General features: G+C 45.7%; 1 protein-coding gene across 1 annotated transcript; it reads right to left on the reverse strand.

Annotated features, from left to right (window-relative positions):
* Positions 1-454: 454 nt before the first annotated feature.
* Positions 455-15,972, reverse strand: HNRNPUL2 (heterogeneous nuclear ribonucleoprotein U like 2). The gene is made up of 14 exons (XM_045023797.1): positions 15,217-15,972; positions 12,410-12,545; positions 12,076-12,149; positions 11,354-11,493; positions 9,125-9,215; positions 8,839-8,951; positions 7,987-8,250; positions 7,657-7,779; positions 7,103-7,231; positions 6,772-6,940; positions 6,324-6,524; positions 4,856-4,932; positions 4,029-4,136; positions 455-3,510 (listed from the first exon to the last, which is right to left on the reverse strand). The coding sequence occupies exons 1-14, from the start codon at positions 15,902-15,904 to the stop codon at positions 3,442-3,444; spliced, it is 2,382 nt and encodes a 793-aa protein (XP_044879732.1). The 5' UTR covers positions 15,905-15,972; the 3' UTR covers positions 455-3,441.
* Between the last annotated feature and the right edge of the window lie 4,772 nt (positions 15,973-20,744).

The raw sequence follows: 20,744 nt of genomic DNA on the forward strand, positions 1-20,744 counted from the left end.
GTGACAGGTGTGGAGGGAAGAGAAGCAGAGAGGTACGCTGCCAATAGGGCTGATCAGACAGGCGCAAAGGGGCTTTTAGGTTCTAGGAGACCCTTCCCCACATGGAGCACAAGCCCCCTGCCTTGTTAGGCTCAGATTACCCCCCACCCCTCAGCACACAGTCCCCAGGGCTATTCCTTGAAAGTAAGGGGACCAAACCGCAGCAGCCACTCTCATAGGGCCTGCTCTGGGGGAGAAGGGGTATTTCCCTTGCACAGCTGTAGGGAAAGCACTGGGGTCCCTATTAACGGTGCGCTGACACTGGGCCTCACTGCCAAGTGCCAGGCTGCTCCATGCTAGGGCCCACCACGATCTGCATGGGCACTAAGACTTCCATTATCCAGCATGGAGCAGGCAGAGTAAGTGCAGGGGATCTGAATAAAGGACCCTTATGAAAAGAGCAAAATTAGTCTGGTCTTTTGAGTTTTCTTTTTATTGGAGAGGGGAAGAGCCAAAGTATAGAGACACCTACGAAGTCAGTGCAGCAACATAAGGATGTTAAGTCAAGCCAATGGTTATTTATTCTAAAAATGGAAGCTATTGCCTACATTTGCCAGAATCTGAAGGAAAGTTACAGATGTAAACAACCACACAGTTACATGTTCAATGGTAAAACCCTTTTACTGGCCACTTCAAAACGTTTTACAGTTTGTAAAAACATTTACAGCCTTCATGTTCTCTCAAGCTTTCCATCTACAGCAACTAAGACGTACAATCATGAAACACTAACAGATCTAAAACAGGCTGCATTTCCTTGTTTACCATTTAATTTTTCTTTTTTTTCTCTTTTTTTTAACAAAAATGTGCAGAAAAAGACATCTACTGAAGTCACTAAGATCTCTTGGTCTTACGGACAAGGATGTGGCAGTTCTAGTCATCCCCAGAAAAACAGGTTTTATTTAAAAAGGACTATAGCTTCAAAAGTTATTCTGTTAACGATGACAGCGCCTCCTGAAGTGATTTAAGCTTTCCTGGCTCCAGTGCCAGTTACTCCATGTCCCCCAACCTCAATGAAGCTGTGGAGGATCTGCACACTGGAGGCTGCCTGTGCCCCACCAATTGGAAAGCACACCCCAAGAAGGAACTTTTTAAAAATACCAAAGCATCGAACACCCTTGCCAGCACACAGCTACTGCAGGCTCCTGCTTTCTCCCCTTTACCCCTGTCCCAAGAGAATTTTCTAGTGGCCTGAAGCATCATTTAAAATACCAGTTGCTTTGTTATAAAAACGGTCGTCACACAGTCACACGTTCAGATACACACATGCGGCACCGCAGTTGGAGACAGTAGAACTCTGCTTCTCACTAGTTCTTGCATTGGGAAGTGGCACAGGGCTGGGAGATCCCAGCGACCTGTTACCTGTGCTCTCTGGTGCTGGCAGAGCCATGTCTCACCATGTCCTGGTCTGGATGGAGGGGTTTAGTCTGGGCTGGGATGTGACAATGGGCATTGGAGACAGGGCAGCTTGCAATGGTAGGCAGAGAATAAAAAAATTCAATTTTTTAAAACAAATTAAAATGTTTGTATTTCAAACAGCAAATCACAGAGAGCAGAAGATATCTTCAGGTGGGGAAGGGAAAGGAACAGGGGGACTGGACATAATTAGCTCCCTAGCCAAATCCAAGGCTATAGGACCAGAACCAAGAGTATTTACAATTCACTTCCTAAGAGGGTATCCTGTCCTCACTGGGAAAGAAGGATGGGGGAAGAATCGCAGGGCAGGAGACAAACTGATGAGAATGAAACAAAATTAAAGATCAATGCTAAAATTTCATAATGGGAAAATAAATCCTCCCCTTCCCCCCAAGATACAAGCCAGCCACATCCACTTCTGCCATGAATGCACTCCCTACACCCTACAGAAGTAGCTGCCCCCTTCCTCCCCCCAAAACATAACTATTTGCCTGGGAAAGGAGTAATTTCTGAAATTATGCCCTCCTCCCACCCAATCTTACAGAAATTCTGAAGACTGAGGACAACCCAAATTTTATACTGAAGCATGCCCTAAGCACTGAAGGGATCCTCCTTCACACAGTGTCCTCAGGAATCCCCCTCCCCTCTTGTGGGACTAGACTTCACAGCTAAAGAGTGTATCAAAGTCAAAACCCTATTGTTTTCAGGCCATGGGGAGGGCAGGACACACACACACCCACACACACACTCACCCACTTCAGGCTGGTTCACTACTGCACTCAATCGCCTTCCCTAGTTTCCTATATACACGCTCTACCAGTTTATCAAAACCACAGGAGCACTTTACCAACTGTGCCCTCTTCTTACGGTATAAAATTGTTGCTATTCTCAGCACTATCTCCTCACAGGTGAAGGTTACACACTGCATGGGTTGCCTATATACACACACATTACGCTCTAATGAAGAAAAGATCCAGCAGAAACCCTGAGAAATGTTCCTTCTCTTCCACTAAAGAGGACAGACACTATACAGAGATGATTCAGCACCTGGCCAAGCCTGCTAGCCTGGGGGGGGGGGGAAGGTGGGGGGAGGAGGGAGAGAACCTCCCAAGACAGTCTGCTTTGGCCAGGGAAGACCGAGAATTTAGGGACTGGCATACCAAATTCCTGTGCTTCCTTCTGCCAAAAAACAGCTCATGATTCCACTTACAAGCTTTCAGGGAAATTTAATAGCCAGCGGGGTGAAGCAAACTGCTCGGCTAAAAAGCACAGCCTTTGGCCAGGGATACGTTACATCCAGCCAGCACAGCACTGCCAGACGAGACAACAGCAGGAACGTGGAACTCTGCCAGATTTTCCAAGGTGGAAACGATCCCTTCTCCACCAGTCATTGAAGAGCACTAGACTCCAGAATCACTGTGGGCAGAGCCCACACATCACCCCAAAGCTAGATCAGCAAATGATAATCTGGAAGGAAATTAGTTTTGCAAGTGAATGATCAGTCAATAATTAATATTGCCTACCCTCCCAACCCTCCCCTCTGCCCCCAAGGGATGCTGGCCCCTCTATTCTCACTCATCTGTACCTCCAGGTTCTTACATGTTCAGTTCTCATCACTGAGCGCGTCTTGCAAACCCCTGCACCTCCCTGCCCGGCTCCCAGTCCAGCTGCTCTAGAAAGTTGTTAAAGGGTACGTGGTTTTCCTGCCCAATCACACGGTACAGGCCAGGCAGCGCTAAGTGCTGCACTCTCTGCGCAAACATTTTGATTACAAATATCTAACTAGGTTTGAAATGTTTTATAGAATAAGACAATATTCTTTTCAACAAACTTTTAAAAAAAAAATTTACAGTTTTTTTCCTCCTCCCACCCCTCCCCCCGCCGCCGCTCTCCCCCCAACAGCCCTGTTTCCATTGGTTGTGTTTTGGGAAGTGGCAGACACCTCCGCAGATTCAGCTTCTTGGCTGAAGGGTGAAGACGGCTGGGATTTCACCGATATCCTTGGTATCCGTAGTAGTTCCTGTAGTATCGGTCTCTGTCTTGGTAGTAGTTCTGCCACTGGAAGGAAAACAGAAGCAGTCTGTATCCAGGGGCACTGTGCTGGAAAGGCCATGTTCCCCCTATAACCATACAGTTATAGCTTCTACCCAGCCCCCTGTCCTCCTCCATAAATGTCCTAAGACAGCAGCTCTCACTGTGAGCATGCTACTCTGGCTTAACCTGCTTGCTTCCACACTGCTCCTACAGGTAACCAGGCTCTTCACTGCAATGAAAACTCAGAGACCTCTAAAAGTGACTGGAACAAGAAGGAGCTGTCAAGCCTTGTTGCCAATACATAAGAGAAGCACTAACAGGAACTGTATTCAATAGGACAGGTAAAAACAACCAAACGCTTTCTTAATACCACTCTTCCACATGGAAAGTTGCTATAATTGCTACAGGGATGCTGGGAAGATACTTCTATAGGTGGACCATGGCAACAGGAAATGGGAGTGAGGTGTTCACAAGACATCTACTCTAAAGGCTGAGAAGCCCCTCCTAGAATTATTACTGCCCCATGGTGTGTGGCCACTCACCTCCCGGTTGTACTGCCTGTAGTAATCTCGGTATCTGTTGTAGTCATACTCGCGTCCGTAGAATCGATCATAGTCCCCTCTGTACCGGTCATAGAAGTTACGGTAACCCTGTGAAAACAGAGGCGGTTACCTAAGCACACCAAACAATGTGCTCTGTAGGAAGATATGGTCCTGTGGGAAGCAGAACCCCATCCTATGGCAACACCCCATAGCCTCCTATAACGGAGTTCTATAGTTTCATCTACCCAAACCTCTCAAAGCATTTTATACAGAGGTGAGTATATGACCCTGTTTTAGAGATGGGAAAACAGCAAATCAGTGGCAGCCAGGACTAGAACACCTAGGTTCAGGCAGCCACCAAGATGCAGCATGTGACAGCTGCCAATACCCTGAGCATAAGATGTGTCTTAAAGGTGAGGCATGGTGCAAAGAATCCCAAAGGCTACCAGGAAGGACTCCATCAGTACAGAAATTACATTTTTTAAAGTCTCCTCATGGGAGGACGTGTGGCCTAGAGGCTAAAACACTGGACTGAGACTCAGAACATCTGGGTTCCATTCCTGGCTCTACAACTGGCCTGCTCGGAATCTTTAGGCAAGTCACTTTCCCCTCTGTGCTTCTGGCCTCCTTTGTAAAGTACGCTGAGGTCTATGGATAAGAATCACCACATGAGAACTAGATATTATCATCTCCTCCTCCTCTTGGGAAGAAAATGGAGCAAGAATCACCCCCAAAACTCCCTCTTTCCCTGTAGAGGAAAAATCAACAACAGCCGCCATACCCCCTGCTTGTATTTGGTACGAAGTAGTCAGAACTATTGCACTCACTCCTCTGTTTCCAGGCTGCCCCCAGTACTGCTGCTGTCCGTAAGATCGATTGTCATAACCTCGGCGCTGTCCACCAACTAGAAGGGAAACAAGCAAGGTCTCAGACAAAGCTACAGATGCAGTACCTCGTACACATCAGCAAGAGTCAAGCTGTTCTTGAGCTGCCCCATGACTTGCAATCCCATGATGGCAGAAGGCAACAAACAGGGTGTCAGAGACTTTCTAATCACAGGTCAGCACAGTAACTTACTACAGGTTGCATGTTTCCCATTTGGGGAGTGAGAGCAGCAAACATTCAGTACAGAAGAAACCAGGATTCTATAGGGAGGAGGCTAGACTAGGTTTAACTTTTCTGTTAAAACAGCTAGAGCCAGAAGGAGAGAAATGAAACCACAGATTAAGAAGAAACAAAAATTCTGTCAGGAGAAACTAGCAAAGATTCCTGTATAACTGACTACACCAGATTTTACACCCTCCAATAAAGTTACAGGACAGAGAAAAATCCAGTGGCAGCCCCACTTATCCCAATCTCAGTAGCTCCCAAGCAAAGTGAAAGAATGCTGTTTGGATAGGAAAAGCATAGCATGAGACAGGCAACATACCATGAACAGAGGATAAACATTAATGGAAGAACATCCCACTAGGGAGAGATGTCCAGTAATGCTCTGCTGCACTCTAAAGAATGACTAGGACTAATTCATACAGATATTGACAACCTACAGGAAATAAAACATACACTGGGTTTTGTTTGTCAGGGATACTGAACAAGTTAGAATTGTTGGCAGTGGAAAGCAGAGGGAGAAAGAAACTGCAGGATGTTCTGGAAAGGTGAGAGAGATGGGGCAATGGGAAGAAACTCAATTCAGATAAATAAGGCAGCAGGGGGAAGCTGTATCTGGAGAGCTGAGACAAGCAAGAGCTTACATCATTGTGATGCTGCAGCAGAATAATGCACATTTAAGACTAGTAACAAAGTCTTGGGGTAGAAAGGACACATGCAAATTAAGGAAAATTTTTCTCACCAGTGAAGGTTACAAAAGCTTATGGGAACAGAGCACTCTATAATACAGATTTAAGATGGTTACTTCTGCCATGACGGTAAGAATTAAGGACATGGAGGGAACCCAAGTTTCACTGAAAGGCAAATGCTTTTGAAAATCTCAGCCCTCATAGTCATCAGTTAGCACAAAACACAAGAACAATTTAGACTCTGAATAAGGAAGTGGAAGTTAAACCATGAGGGCAACTGGGCAAGGGAGGTGCTTGAGAAAAGAACTAGAAGCTAGAGTGGTGAGAAAGTTCTGTCCCTTTGCTGAGGCCTGCACTGAGTGACCCAAGTCCCTTCTTCAAAACCTAGGGAGCAGAATCCTTACAGTTTGCCTTGACATCAAGAGAATACGGCAAAAGGAGCCTTTAGATACAAAAGAGACCAGAGAGGCAGTGCTGCCCAGCCCCTACAGAGCCTCACCATATCCCTGGCCACGGTTGCGGTTTTGACGGTTGCGCTTGTTGCGATTATTGCGACGGTTTGCACGTTTCTCAGATGGAGGGAGCAGTTTTCTGGCCTCCTCCTTGTATTTGGTGACCAGTGGCTGGGCCTCCTCCTTCACCAGCTCTTCATACATCACCTCATCTAAGTAATCACTCTTCTCCGGAAGTGAGAAGTTAGCTGCGTTAAAATGGAAACAGCAAGAGAGTTCACAAGATCAAGGCAGCTTTCAGTGGCTCAAGACCCTATTTCCCAGCAGAGAAGAGATTCAGGAGGTTAATAGACTTCCTACCCCATCACCCCAAAGGGGCACCTGGGCTCCTACCACTGCCCAGGACTGTCTGGAACTATCTAGTTTCTCTGAATTATTTAAATATTGTTAGAGATGCTGCAGCACAATGCAACAGGCTTGGTTGAGCCTGTCTACCTTTCATTTCCAGCATCACCGATTCAGGCACATCCTCCCCCTCAACCTCCTTCCTCAGCTCCAGCCTCTTCTTCCAGTCTTCTTCATTGGGGACAATCACAACCACCTTGCGAGAGAAACCCTTGAAGGCAAGCAGCTTCCGTCGCTGGCCGGAGTTATACACATTACACTGAGGGGGGAAAAGAAACGGGTTTCAGAAATTCATCTGCCACTAACAGCCCAGTCTGGATCCCCTCCAATCAGAATGGGACATGAGCTGAGGAGCATGCTCAGCGTGCCCTGAAGTTAAAGTTGCTCAGGTCAGGAAGTCACTGGGATTTAGTAATAATACCTGATCAAGAATGTAGTTTCTCTTTGCCCTGGGAGCAATCTGGACCAGCTTGCTAAGGCACTGGGCAGCTTGCTGAACTAACAGGTCTCGGCTCTTGGGATCCATCTCTTCATCCTCAAGGCCCTTTGTCTGGCAAGAGGAAAAGGGACATCAATAAGAGATTCTTCAGATACACACAGTGTTCTACCAGCCCTGTGGTTATTCATCTCTAGCACAGGTGCCAGTATAAAGGTGTCAGACACACGCTATTGGAGCGGAGATAATCCAGAATGCAATTCCCACAGCTTGGCCACTAGTTCTGCCCTCTGGAGCTGAAGCCTTCTTCAGCCTAGAGTCATGTACAGATTGATCTTAAAAGAGGGGAAAACCCACCCCTTTCTGCTGTTATCAGAGGAGTCCCCTCCCCATACTACTCCACTAAGCAATTTTCTGCAATGCCACAATTATAACAGAACACTGGCAATGGGATATAAAGCCACTATGCTTTCTAGGATTGTCCAGCCAGCCCAGCAAAGGCTCTAAGTGATACCACTCTACCCAAGGGAAGGGCTTACCCTCATTTGGTAGAGAACAGTCTCTGTTCCCAAGATGTTGTACCGTTTCTCTTGATTTTCCTGGGTGTACTTCTGTGCCCACTGGGTCTTCCCAGACCCTGGCAGCCCAACCATCAGCAGTACCTGCAGGAAGCAGAGGAGAAAGAGCTGAAATGATTAAATATCTGAGTAGAAACAGTAACAGTCAACACCATGCCTTGCAGGGAATGGCTCTTTCCATATGTACATCAAGTTTTCCTTTAAAAAAAACAAGACCAATATGCCATGCAACACAGCCACGCTGACTCCTTACAAGCAATAACTAGGCCTGTCTGGAACAAACCCCATTACCTCACACTCCTCTGTGGTTTTGGGCGGAAGAGGCGTGCGCACTCGGTCCTCAACCGGGATGGCGTGGATGAACACATATTCCTCAGGAATTGGGAAGAAGGGCTCCTCCTTCTGACCGAAGTTCAATTCAACCACACAGTTTTTGCACAGCACGTGTGGCAGGAGGGCTCTGTCAGCAAGAGATTCTTTACTGATCCGGAAGGCCACTCCCAGTTCCTCCCCATTCTTGGAGAAGGACAGCTCCACCTCTTCACTCTCAAAGTTCTGTGACAACAAAGAATACAAGAATGCTGTGACCAGCAAGTTTTGAGGGGTGGCCACTATTTCTCCCTTCATTGTCTTTCCTCCAAATCCATCTCCCAGCAGGCTCCTGCATGAACAGGAGGAAAGCCATTTCACATATATTTTGGATGCAAGGACAGAAGTCACCCCCTGCCCCTCTGAGATGGCAACCACAGGCCATAGCTACAGCAGGGGTTCTCAACCTTTTTCTTTGGAGCCCCCCCCAAACATGCTATAAAAACTCCACGGCCCACAATACTGTGCCACAATAAATGGTTTTCTGTATATAAAAGCCAGGGCTGGTGTTAGGGACTAGCAAGCAGGGCAACTGCCTGAGGCCCCATGCCACAGGGGCTCCCAAAAAGCTATATTGCTTAGGCTTTGGCTTCAGCCCTGGGGGGCAGGGCTCAGGGGCTGGACTTCAGTCCCAAGTGCTGGGATGTCAGCTTTCTGCCCTGGGCCCCAGCAAGTCTAATGCTGGTCTTACTTGGCGGCCCCCCAAAACCTGCTCACGGCCCCCCCAGGGGGCCCCAGACCCCTGGTTGAGAACAACTGATCTATAGCACTTACCGCAAAGCAACTAATCACATCATTCTCCCCAAAGGGCTGACCAAACTCTTCAAACTGCCCATTTTCAGCCTTCAACCCTCGTCCATCATAGCCATAAGAAAACTCATCCTCACCTGGAAAAGAGCAGCAGCTATTACACACGTGTTTTCCCAAACTGTGTCACTGCTGAGCCAAACTGCCCACTGCAGCACTTAGAAAATCCCAGCCCAGGCTGCAGCAGCAGCTCAACAGCTCTGTAACCTGCCCCAGCTCATAGCTAACATAACAGAAAAATGAGCTCAGTTACCTAGCTGGGAACGAGAGAAATCCACAGACCATCCAACTCGAAGAAGCGGGACCTCCGTACTGCCTTCCTTCACTGGGAGATTCTGTGTCACCTAAACAAATAAAAGAGGAGTCATTTAGCATGTTGTGTGCAAAGCTAGAGTCAGGCCTCTGCGAGACTATAATCCTTCTCCAGGTGCTAATCACACCTGGATTTACATAAACTGGAAGCATGCGCAGGTCACAGGTCTCTGTACCAAAGCCACAGGTAATGGGGTGTTTCCCCTACTTTCTCTGTAGCCTATTCAAATACAGAGCTCATCTGCTTCCAGCAGACAGGCATTCATGTCAGATACCCTAACAGTCACTACATAGCAGCAGCACCAAATCACCTCAGCCATTTAGAAGTTGATTCCCCAAGGCTTAGAACAAACAATATTTCTACAGTCTATTCCTTTGGTGCAGAGCCTTGTGAGAGACCTGACCAAGGTATGCTCCCCCAGCCACTCCTTGCATGGCAGGGCTATTGCTTGGATGAGAGACTGCACTGGTAGGACTATACTCACTTGCTTCCCTTTACAAGGCTCTACAGTCTCCATCCACCCATTATCTCACAAGATCAGAGACAGTAGCAGGAGTGGAAGACAGCACTGGGAACCTGCACCACATAGAAACTTGTGTTGCAATTTTGAGTGACAGATTTTGGCAGCCTCTCTCAGAATTGGGATGGATAGATTTATGTTCTGAAACCCATGTAACAAGACTGCCAAATTCTGAGCCTCAACCAGCATCCTCATGATTACTACCATCAGAGAGGAGATCCACCAACTAGAAATTCTCTCAAATGGAAGACTGAAGTGATAAGGGTAAACCTAAGGAATAATGTATTCTATGCAAAACTGATTCCTGTCAGTGTATGGGCACACCAATACCCAAGACAGAGCAGCTATCAGTGAAACAGTGGGGAATTTTTTTCCCCAAAATAAAACAGTTGCTTTATATGGGAAATTCCACCACAAAGAGAGCTATGTTGTGACATACACCCACAAAAACTCAGCATTTAAATATAAGTGTTGTGTTCTTTTCATTTTCCTCAGGCAAGATGAAAGCAGCCTGAAAGGTGTTTAAGAAAAGCTTTTATACATTAGATATCTATGACTAGGTTAGACAGAGGCTGCTGTGAATGAAGAGCTAGTGGAGTTAGTATCATAAAAGACTGACAGCTGAGCAATAAAGAGGTAAAGCAGGGGTCGGCAACCTTTCAGAAGTGGTGTGCCGAGTCTTCATTTATTCACTCTAATTTAAGGCTTTGCGTGCCAGTAATACATTTTAATGTTTTTAGAAGGTCTCTTTCTCTACGTCTATAATATATAACTAAACTATTGTTGTATGTAAATTAAATAAGATTTAAAAATGTTTAAGAAGCTTAATTTAAAATTAAATTAAAATGCAGAGCCCCCCGGACTGGTGGCCGCGACCCGGGAAGTGAGTGCCGCTGAAAATCAGCTTGCGTGCCGCCTTCGGCACACGTGCCATAGGTTGCCTACTCCTGAGGTAAAGGGAGTTTTATCTAGATTGATTACAATTCTGCTTTGAGAATACCTGTATGAGTGAGATGAATAATTAACACTTGGAAGAATGGAAATCTTTACTAAAGATTAAACCCTCCAATTAAGAACAGAAGGCTCACAAAAACAACCAAACCCCTCCCCGTCCTGCCCCCCTCTTCCCTCTGGATGCCCTCCAACAAACTAGGGGAGCCCAGACTTGATAATCCTGATATTTCAAAGGTAAAACACAAGAAGGAAAAAAAAAAAACCCTAAGAATTTGTAGGCCTTCTCTATATTCAAACCAGCAAAAGGGTACAATTAAATAATTTTAATCAGAAATTTGGCTCTAACTGCCACAAAAAGTAGGTCTACATTTGCATTTTTAAACAGAGCCAAGGCCAAAGAGTGAATTCTGACAGATTGCCTCTCTCAGCACTCTGGGCAGGATTTTCTCATCACCACAGCACCTTATCCAGACCTTATTTCACACACACACATCCCCAAAATAAACCAGGAGTGAGTCTTTCATGAGCTGCTCTAAATTTCAATCCGTTAAATTAAATACACTACATTCCTGATTAAATTAGACTAGCTCAGACTCAACATCTCATTCAGTGTTGAAATTGCCAGTTAACCAATAGAACACACATGCCACTTCGCAACATACAGACTCAGCACATCCATCTAGCAAGTGCCCCACCTTTGCCTCAAAGCAGACTTTCCCCTTTGTCACTCCATGGGTGCTCCTTGCCCCAGACCAAAGGGAGGGGAACTTCTCTGAGAAGAGAGGTTGTCCTCCATAGCGGTCCTTGCTTGCTTTGAAGTGGAGATCAGATGTATCTGTCAGAAAGAAGAGATCAGTTTACTTTAAGTTCCTTTTTCAGATTTACTCAAAAACCATTAGACCCCACAAGCACCAGTAATAGTCTGGCTCATATCCAGATAGAAACTGACATGTTAGAAGTCAGTTTTCTACCTTTCCACTGTTCCAACGCTAGGCAGGCCCAAAGGTTGCTCTAGTGTAGTGGTTTTCAACCTTTTTTTCATTTGTGGACTCCTAAAAAATGTTGAATGGCAGTGTGGACACCTTTGGAAATCTTAGACATAGTCTTCACACCCCCAAGAGTCCGCAGACTGAAAACCACTGCTCTAGTGCTACTGCATTAATGCTGCACTTACCCAAGTACCCCCATATATCACCCAAAAGATAAAAAAGAATTAGAAATGTTCCAGCTGCACAGAGTTCCACCTACACAATCTCCTGTAAATCCTATGGTGGCTGAAGGAGTAGAGTGGCCTGTTATTCTGACACACACCCCATTAGCTATGATGCTTGATTTCTCAAATTATATACCCAATAATTAAATCTCTGAACTTTAAATTTACTATACATCAAATAACTACCACATGGCCCATACATACATGTGTCCAGGATCACAACAGTTTCATCATCTTCCTCTCTCGGTTCCTCTTCTGGTGGTGGTGGAGACTTAGACCTAGGCAGGAGTGAGAGAAGAAACAAGCAATCAGATATCAGAGAACATCCAGGAATAAGAACACTTTAGAATAGGGAAAATAACAGAATATAAATCAAGATCACACATTCTGCCCAAACCAAATTTTATCCTTTTCCCTGCATCCACATGTGATGTCTGTGTAACCCCAGAACTAGCTGATCAAATCTAGTTTCATTCATTGCCTGGGAAGTGACCTGGATTGCCAGTAAAACCAGGACCAAAGATTCCCTTCTCCTCACCGGCTATTGTAAGCCTCCTCTCGGAATTCATAATAAGCACGGCCATGTTCTTCCTTTTCTTCACGTTGTCTCTTAACCCCTCGCCGCTCTCCATCTGAGCCTGTTGGCTTTGATTTATCTTCATCCTCTTCATCCGCTGTAAGGGATGGAAGAAAAAGTCAGCAAACCTTACTGAAAGTGACACAAAACCTTAAGAATGCAACACCAAATCCCTGTAGGTCCCACCTGCCTGACATGTCCTCCTGGCAATAAGAGGACACTTATAAAGTGCTTGTGTCTCATGGACATTCGATAAAAAAAATCTAGTCATTTCATTAAACTTAAAAAACCCAAACACTGTTAATGGGACACCATCGGCTTAACAATTACACTTCTGCCTGACTTTCGCCTATTGTAAAGTGACAACCAAGATCACTAAAATTAGAAGATTCTGCATTTCAGGTTGTTTAATTTGTGCATTTTACAGTAATTTGATTAGAGCCAGTTTTACTATTTCCCATTTTGTTCTTGTGCATCTTTCACACAGCAGCTTGGGAGAATACTACATTTTAGAAACAAAATAGGATTTTATAAAAACAAAAATGTACAGATGTACTCAGGGGTATGATTAGCACCAGAAACTATTTTTAACGTTTTAAAACTGACTAGCCTTGAAGTTGAATCAGTAACACAGATGTGCACTGAAGAACTAAAGTGTTCCTAGAAGCAAAACATTTTGAATTCAGTTTCTCCCTAACTTGCATACCAAAACCTGGGTTCAATGTTCATTAGTTAATTAGTAACATCTGTAATTGTCTGAAGATGAAGAGAGCCGTATAAGCACTAAGTATCAGTATTAATATCCCATGTTTCCCCTACAAATAGCTGAGAACATGGATATGCCCTGAAGAGTGCAGGTAAAGCTCCCTCCAGAGAAACAACCCTCTTCAGTCTGGTCTTGCCAGGAGAATCCATGAGAAGATTTGTTTTTAAATGTATTCTACATTTTTTAATTTTGCATTTTTATATTTTTTCTACTTTGGGGCTTTAAGGTTTTCCCCCCTGCAAATATTTATGCACATGCTTATCTTTGAATCCCCCTAATTCAAGAGGGGGCAGGAAGGAAACGGGATGGGACAGGATGGTCCTGGTAGTAAAATTAAATGTGTTTGAAAGATCAAGGTCTCTGTAGCCACATGCATATATTTTATAGAGAAAATGAAACTATACTTGTAATAGTAATATAAATCTAAGCAAACTAGAACCCAGGAAAAAAAAATTCCAACTAATTTTTTTTGTTTGTTTTGTTATGGTCAGATGGGCTTCCTCCTTCTCCAAACATCTTGGAAACCAAAGTAAGGGAACAGAAAAGAGGGGTTGATGCCAAAGTGAAGCAATACTTTCTATCACTTATTGTTTTCATTTGCTATTTTACAAATTCATACCAATTAATGATGTCGAAGAAAAACAGCTAGTAATTAACCTGGAAAGTCTCTCAAATATAAAATTTTGCACTGAACTGCCCCTCCCCCACCAATCTTTTATTGTGGGAAATAACAAAGATGACTATAAGTTTAGAAAAATTAGGGAGACAATGTGGGCAAGATCTTATCTTTTATTAGATCAACTTCTGTTGGTGAGACAAGCTTTTGAGCTTATATAGACCTGAAGAACTCTCCAATAAAAGATATTACTTTGCACCTTGTCTCTCCAATATCCTGGGACCAACACCACTACCCTGCAAACAACAACAGAAGGTTTAGCAAAATTGTTTGTTTGCGATGGACCTTTGACAATGGTTTGTTGATAGTTGGTTTCCCTCCCTCTTTCTCTATTTTTTCTTTAGATTTCATGGGGACATGGAAAAAAATGGTACAGTGTGTTTAGGTACCAACACTCATCACTAAAACTGGCAACAGACTTAGTGACAAGTGCTGGTACCTGGAACTACTTTAAATTTAAAACAGATTCGCATTTTATTCCAAAATGACACCAATAAAGAGAACTGTCAAGCCATTACATCGGTGCTGATAGGGCTTTACCTTTATACTCTGTAACCCCCTTCTGGAGTTTATAGCCCATGCACAAGACACAGGATTTCTGAATCAAAAGCCAATGGCAAAGAGATGTTCAGAACAAGTGCAATAGTGAATTATATACAGGGATGTTATCACTGAGCCTGGAAATCCCCTTTCAGGAGGCAGGGCAGTTTGTGCCTTCCAAATTGTGAAGTTATATGGATTTCCTCTGATTCTGCATATGTATCATAAATTGTATAAATGAACTTGGGATACTTAAAATATTATGCCACAGGTTTACAGGCACCCATTTATCTAACAATGTCAGAAACTAGGAGCTCCCAAATGCTCTGGTCTGTTCCTCCAAATACCTGCTTCAGTGATGCTGGAGGAAAAGAATTGGGAAAATAGGAGTAAATAGCTTGGGGAAAGTGGACCAGGATGCGTGGGGTAACGTGAGGTATCCTGTAGGGCGTTTAGACATACGAGGTAAGGGAACGGTCCCAGATACGCAGGATAAAGAGAAACCGGTGAGGGTAAGAGATGCCCATGAGAGATGTGGGAAGTGGCCTGGATGTGTAGGATAAAGGGAACGGATGTGCAGGGTAAGGTAATTCCATGGAAAATATGGGACAGGACCCGGATGTGCCGGGAAAGGGGGATACGAGGACCTATGGGCTTCCCCGCGGGTGGGTGGGAGACAGTAACCGGATGTACGGGGCATGACCTAAGGGGGTCCCCGTGGTGGGGAGAAAGAATCGGCGGGAGTCACCTACGGTGATGTTCCCCCCACCCCGTCTCGGGCCTCACCGGGCTCCTCGCCCCCCTCTTTGGTCTCAGCCTCAGCCGCCGCCGCCTCGTCCCCGCTGGGCCCCTCCTCCTGCGGCTGCTCAGCTCCATTCACGCCGCCCCCGTCGCTCCCCTCGGGCTGGGGCTGGGACTGCGCCGGGGCCTGGGCCGCCTCTTCCTGGGGCCCGGGCTGAGGCTGGGCCTCCCCGCCCAAGGCCGGCGTAGGCTCCTCGTCAGCCAACAGCGCCTCCTCGTCCTCGTCCTCTTCTTCTTCTTCCTCCTCCTCCTCTTCGTCCTCGTCGTCGTCGTCGTCGCCTTCCCCACGCGGATGGGCTCCGACCGGGCCCCCCGCAGGCCCCGGCTCCACCCCAGAGCAGGCCCCAACAGCGCCGCCTTCCTCGGGCCCGGCCGCCAGCATCTCGGCGTCCAGGGCCTCCTGTAGCCGCTGGGCAAGCTCCACCTTCAGCCCACGGGAGTCGAGACCACGGCGACCCAGCTCAGCCCGCAGCTCAGTCACCTTCAGACGCTTCACGTCCATGGCAAGGGGGGGACAAGGCAGCGAGCGAAAGACTCCGACCGACCCAGCGCCTCGGCCGCCCGCGCCGTTACTGCGCCTGCGCCGAACCCCACGGCCGCCTCGCAACACCACAGCGCAAGCGCGCCCACCGTACGGACGGACCACCACGCAAGCGCGGGAGGCCAGTCCCATCAAGGCGCACGCGCAGCCTCCAAGCGTCGCTACGGCCGCTCACTGCGCACGCGCGGGCTCAAGGCCGCCCACGCCGTAGCGCAGGCGCAGAGGCCTATGGGCCCCTCGGCTCACCAATATACAGGCGGGGCTCCCCAACGGCCGCCGAAATCCGACATGGCGCACGCGCATTCGCCCCACAACCCACGCAACTGCACAGGCGCACATCGCCTGGGCCCGAAAAGGCGCACGCCCCCCCCCCTGACGCTGTGCGCAGACTCCAATTGTTTTCCCTCAGCCGCCGTAAAATTCGCATGCAGCGTCTTCGATCTGACCATCTAGCTGCGCACGCGCAGCCTCCCCCTGAGTCCCTGCCGCCTTCGCGCTGCCTACGTACATAGCGATCTGTTTAGGCGGGTGTTTGAGCCCTCTGGGGCCCAGCCGTACGGGGAGGCTGCTGAATTTGTTGTTTGGCTAGTTTTCGCCAATCCCAAAGAGCCGAGGTCTCTAAACTGCCTAGCAACTGCAAGGCTTGCTTTTGATTGGGTGGCCGCCGATCACCTCTCAAATGCCTCGCACTCTGTTTCAGCCGATACAGTCGCCATTTTGTGTCTTTAGTACCTGAGTCTGAGAGGAAAGAGCTGGGAGAAATGACCCCGCCGCCTCCCCCTAGGATAGCAACCGCCCCGACCCCAGCGTACGTGACCCCAATGTATTGGGGGCAATTACCTCACCCCAGTAACTGTCCCCCATATAGATATATATACACAGGATATCTGGACCCTCAAATAATGGGAGCAATTACCCCCACCCCAGTGTAACTGTCCCCCAGATAGATAGATAGATAGATACACACACAGGATATCTGGCCCCCAAATAATGCTTTATACTTAGATTGCAAGCTCTTTGTGGCAGGGACCGTCCTATTCTGTGTTTGTATAACACCTATCACAATGGGGTCCTGGTTCATGATTGCGGTGTCTAGCTGCTACAATAATACAAAATAAATAATGATCATCAAATGTACAAAGCAAACATATTTTTCAATGGACAAAGTTCCCCCTTCCATACTTAGGTGTTGCTTGTAACAACAACAACAAAACATCAATGTGATATGTAAGTTGATAGTGTCACTTTGCAGAAGGAAAAACATTTTCTAACCCAATGTTGCAACTCATGCAATAGTTGGTGTTCTTTAAGCCTCTGCTCCAGGAGTCCTGAGAATCTCTGCTTTCATTTAAAAACAAGAGTAAATTTCTAGCCCAATTTAGGCTTGAATAGAGACTGGGAATGGCTGAGCCATTACACACATTGAATCTATTTCCCCATGTTAAGTATCATAAGAACATAAGAAAGGCCGTACCGGGTCAGACCAAAGGTCCATCTAGCCCAGTATGTGTCTACCGACAGTGGCCAATGCCAGGTGCCCCAGAGGGAGTGAACCTAACAGGCAATGATCAAGTGATCTCTCTCCTGCCATCCATCTCCATCCTCTGACGAACAGAGGCTAGGGACACCATTCTTACCCATCCTGGCTAATAGCCATTTATGGACTTAGCCACCATGAATTTATCCAGTCCCCTTTTAAACATTGTTATAGTCCTAGCCTTCACAACCTCCTCAGGTAAGGAGTTCCACAAGTTGACTGTGCGCTGCGTGAAGAAGAACTTCCTTTTATTTGTTTTAAACCTGCTGCCTATTAATTTCATTTGGTGACCCCTAGTTCTTGTATTATGGGAATAAGTAAATAACTTTTCCTTATCCACTTTCTCAACATCACTCTATACCTCTATCATGTCCCCCCTTAGTCTTCTCTTTTCCAAGCTGAAGAGTCCTAGCCTCTTTAATCTTTCCTCGTATGGGACCCTCTCTAAACCCCTAATCATTTTAGTTGCCCTTTTCTGAACCTTTTCTAGTGCTAGAATATCTTTTTTGAGGTGAGGAGACCACATCTGTACACAGTATTCGAGATGTGGGCGTACCATGGATTTATATAAGGGCAATAATATATTCTCAGTCTTATTCTCTATCCCCTTTTTAATGATTCCTAACATCCTGTTTGCTTTTTTGACTGCCTCTGCACACTGCGTGGACATCTTCAGAGAACTATCCACGATGACGCCAAGATCTTTTTCCTGACTCGTTGTAGCTAAATTAGCCCCCATCATGTTGTATGTATAGTTGGGGTTATTTTTTCCAATGTGCATTACTTTACATTTATCCACATTAAATTTCATTTGCCATTTTGTTGCCCAATCACTTAGTTTTGTGAGATCTTTTTGAAGTTCTTCACAATCTGCTTTGGTCTTAACTATCTTGAGTAGTTTAGTATCATCTGCAAACTTTGCCACCTCACTGTTTACCCCTTTCTCCAGATCATTTATGAATAAATTGAATAGGATTGGTCCGAGGACTGACCCTTGGGGAACACCACTAGTTACCCCTCTCCATTCTGAGAATTTACCATTAATTTCTACCCTTTGTTCCCTGTCCTTTAGCCAGTTCTAAATCCATGAAAGGACCTTCCCTTTTATCCCATGACAGCTTAATTTACGTAAGAGCCTTTGGTGAGGGACCTTGTCAAAGGCTTTCTGGAAATCTAAGTACACTATGTCCACCGGATCCCCCTTGTCCACATGTTTGTTGACCCCTTCAAAGAACTCTAATAGATTAGTAAGACACGATTTCCCTTTACAGAAACCATGTTGACTATTGCTCAAGAGTTTATGTTTTTCTATGTGTCTGACAATTTTATTCTTTACTATTGTTTCAACTAATTTGCCCGGTACCGACGTTAGACTTACCGGTCTGTAATTGCCGGGATCACCTCTAGAGCCCTTTTTAAATATTGGCGTTACATTAGCTAACTTCCAGTCACTGGGTACCGAAGCCGATTTAAAGGACAGGTTACAAACCTTAGTTAATAGTTCCGCAACTTCACATTTGAATTCTTTCAGAACTCTTGGGTGAATGCCATCTGGTCCCGGTGACTTGTTAATTTTGAGTTTATCAATTAATTCCAAAACCTCCTCTAGTGACACTTCAATCTGTGACAGTTCCTCAGATTTGTCACCTACAAAAGCCAGCTCAGGTTTGGGAATCTCCCTAACATCCTCAGCCGTGAAGACTGAAGCAAAGAATCCATTTAGTTTCTCCGCAATGACTTTATCGTCTTTAAGCGCTCCTTTTGTATTTTGATCGTCAAGGGGCCCCACTGGTTGTTTAGCAGTCTTTCTGCTTCTGATGTACTTAAAAACATTTTGTTATTACCTTTGGAGTTTTTGGCTAGCCATTCTTCAAACTCCTCTTTGGCTTTTCTTATTACACTCTTGCACTTAAGTTGGCAGTGTTTGTGCTCCTTTCTATTTGCCTCACTAGGATTTGACTTCCACTTTTTAAAGGAAGTCTTTTTATCTCTCACTGCTTCTTTTACATGGTTGTTAAGCCACGGTGGCTCTTTTTTAGTTCTTTTACTGTGTTTCTTAATTTGGGGTATACATTGAAGTTGGGCCTCTATTATGGTGTCTTTAAAAAGGGCCCATGCAACTTGCAGGGATTTCACTTTAGTCACTGTACCTTTTAACTTTTGTCTAACTAACCCCCTCATTTTTGAATAGTTCCCCCTTTTGAAATTAAATGCCACAGTGTTGGACAGTTGAGGTGTTCTTCCCACCACAGGGATGTTGAATGCTATTGTATTATGGTCACTATTTCCAAGCGGTCCTGCTATAGTTACCTCTTGGACCAGCTCCTGCGCTCCACTCAGGATTAAATCTAGAGTTGCCTCTCCCCTTGTGGGTTCCCGTACCAGCTGCTCCATGAAGCAGTCATTTAAAGTATCGAGAAATTTTATCTCTGCATTTCGTCCTGAAGTGAAATGTTCCCAGTCAATATGGGGATAATTGAAATCCCCCACTATTATTGTGTTCTTAATTTTGATAGCCTCTCTAATTTCCCTTAGCATTTCATCATCACTATTACTGTCCTGGTCAGGTGGTCGATAATAGATCCCTAATGTTATATTTTTACTAGAGCATGAAATTTCTATCCATAGAGACTCTATGGAACACATGGATTCACTTAAGATTTTTACTTCATTTGAATCTACACTTTCTTTCACATATAGTGCCACTCCTCCCCCTGCATGACCTGTTCTGTCCTTCCGATATATTTTGTACCCCGGAATGATTGTGTCCCATTGATTGCTCTCAGTCCACCAGGTTTCTGTGATGCCTATTATATCTATATCCTCCTTTATCACAAGGCACTCTAGTTCACCCATCTTATTATTTAGACTTCTGGCATTTGTGTACAAGCACTTTAAAAACTTGTCCCTGTTTATTAGCCTGGCTTTTTCTGATGTGCCAGATTCTTTTTTATGTGACTGTTTATCATCTGATCCGGCCCTTACATTATACTTTTCAGTCCTCTGCTCCTGACTATAACCTGGAGATTCTCTATCATCAGACTCTCCCCTAAGAGAAGTCTGTGTCCGATCCACACGCTCCTCTGCAGCAGTCGGCTTTCCCCCATCTCCTAGTTTAAAAACTGCTCTACAACCTTTTTAATGTTTAGTGCCAGCAGTCTGGTTCCACTTTGGTTTAGGTGGAGCCCATCTCTCCTGTATAGGCTCCTCCCATCTTAGAAGTTTCCCCAGTTCCTAATGAACGTGAACCCCTCCTCTCTACACCATCGTCTCATCCACGCATTGAGACTCTGAAGCTCTGCCTGCCTACCTGGCCCTGTGCGTGGAACTGGGAGCATTTCTGAAAATGCCACCATAGAGGTCCTGGATTTCAGTCTCTTCCCTAGCAGCCTAAATTTGGCTTCCAGGACATCTCTCCTACCCTTACCTATGTCT

Source organism: Mauremys mutica, chromosome 7, assembly GCF_020497125.1.
Source record: "Mauremys mutica isolate MM-2020 ecotype Southern chromosome 7, ASM2049712v1, whole genome shotgun sequence".
In the NCBI taxonomy this organism is placed as follows: domain Eukaryota; kingdom Metazoa; phylum Chordata; order Testudines; family Geoemydidae; genus Mauremys; species Mauremys mutica.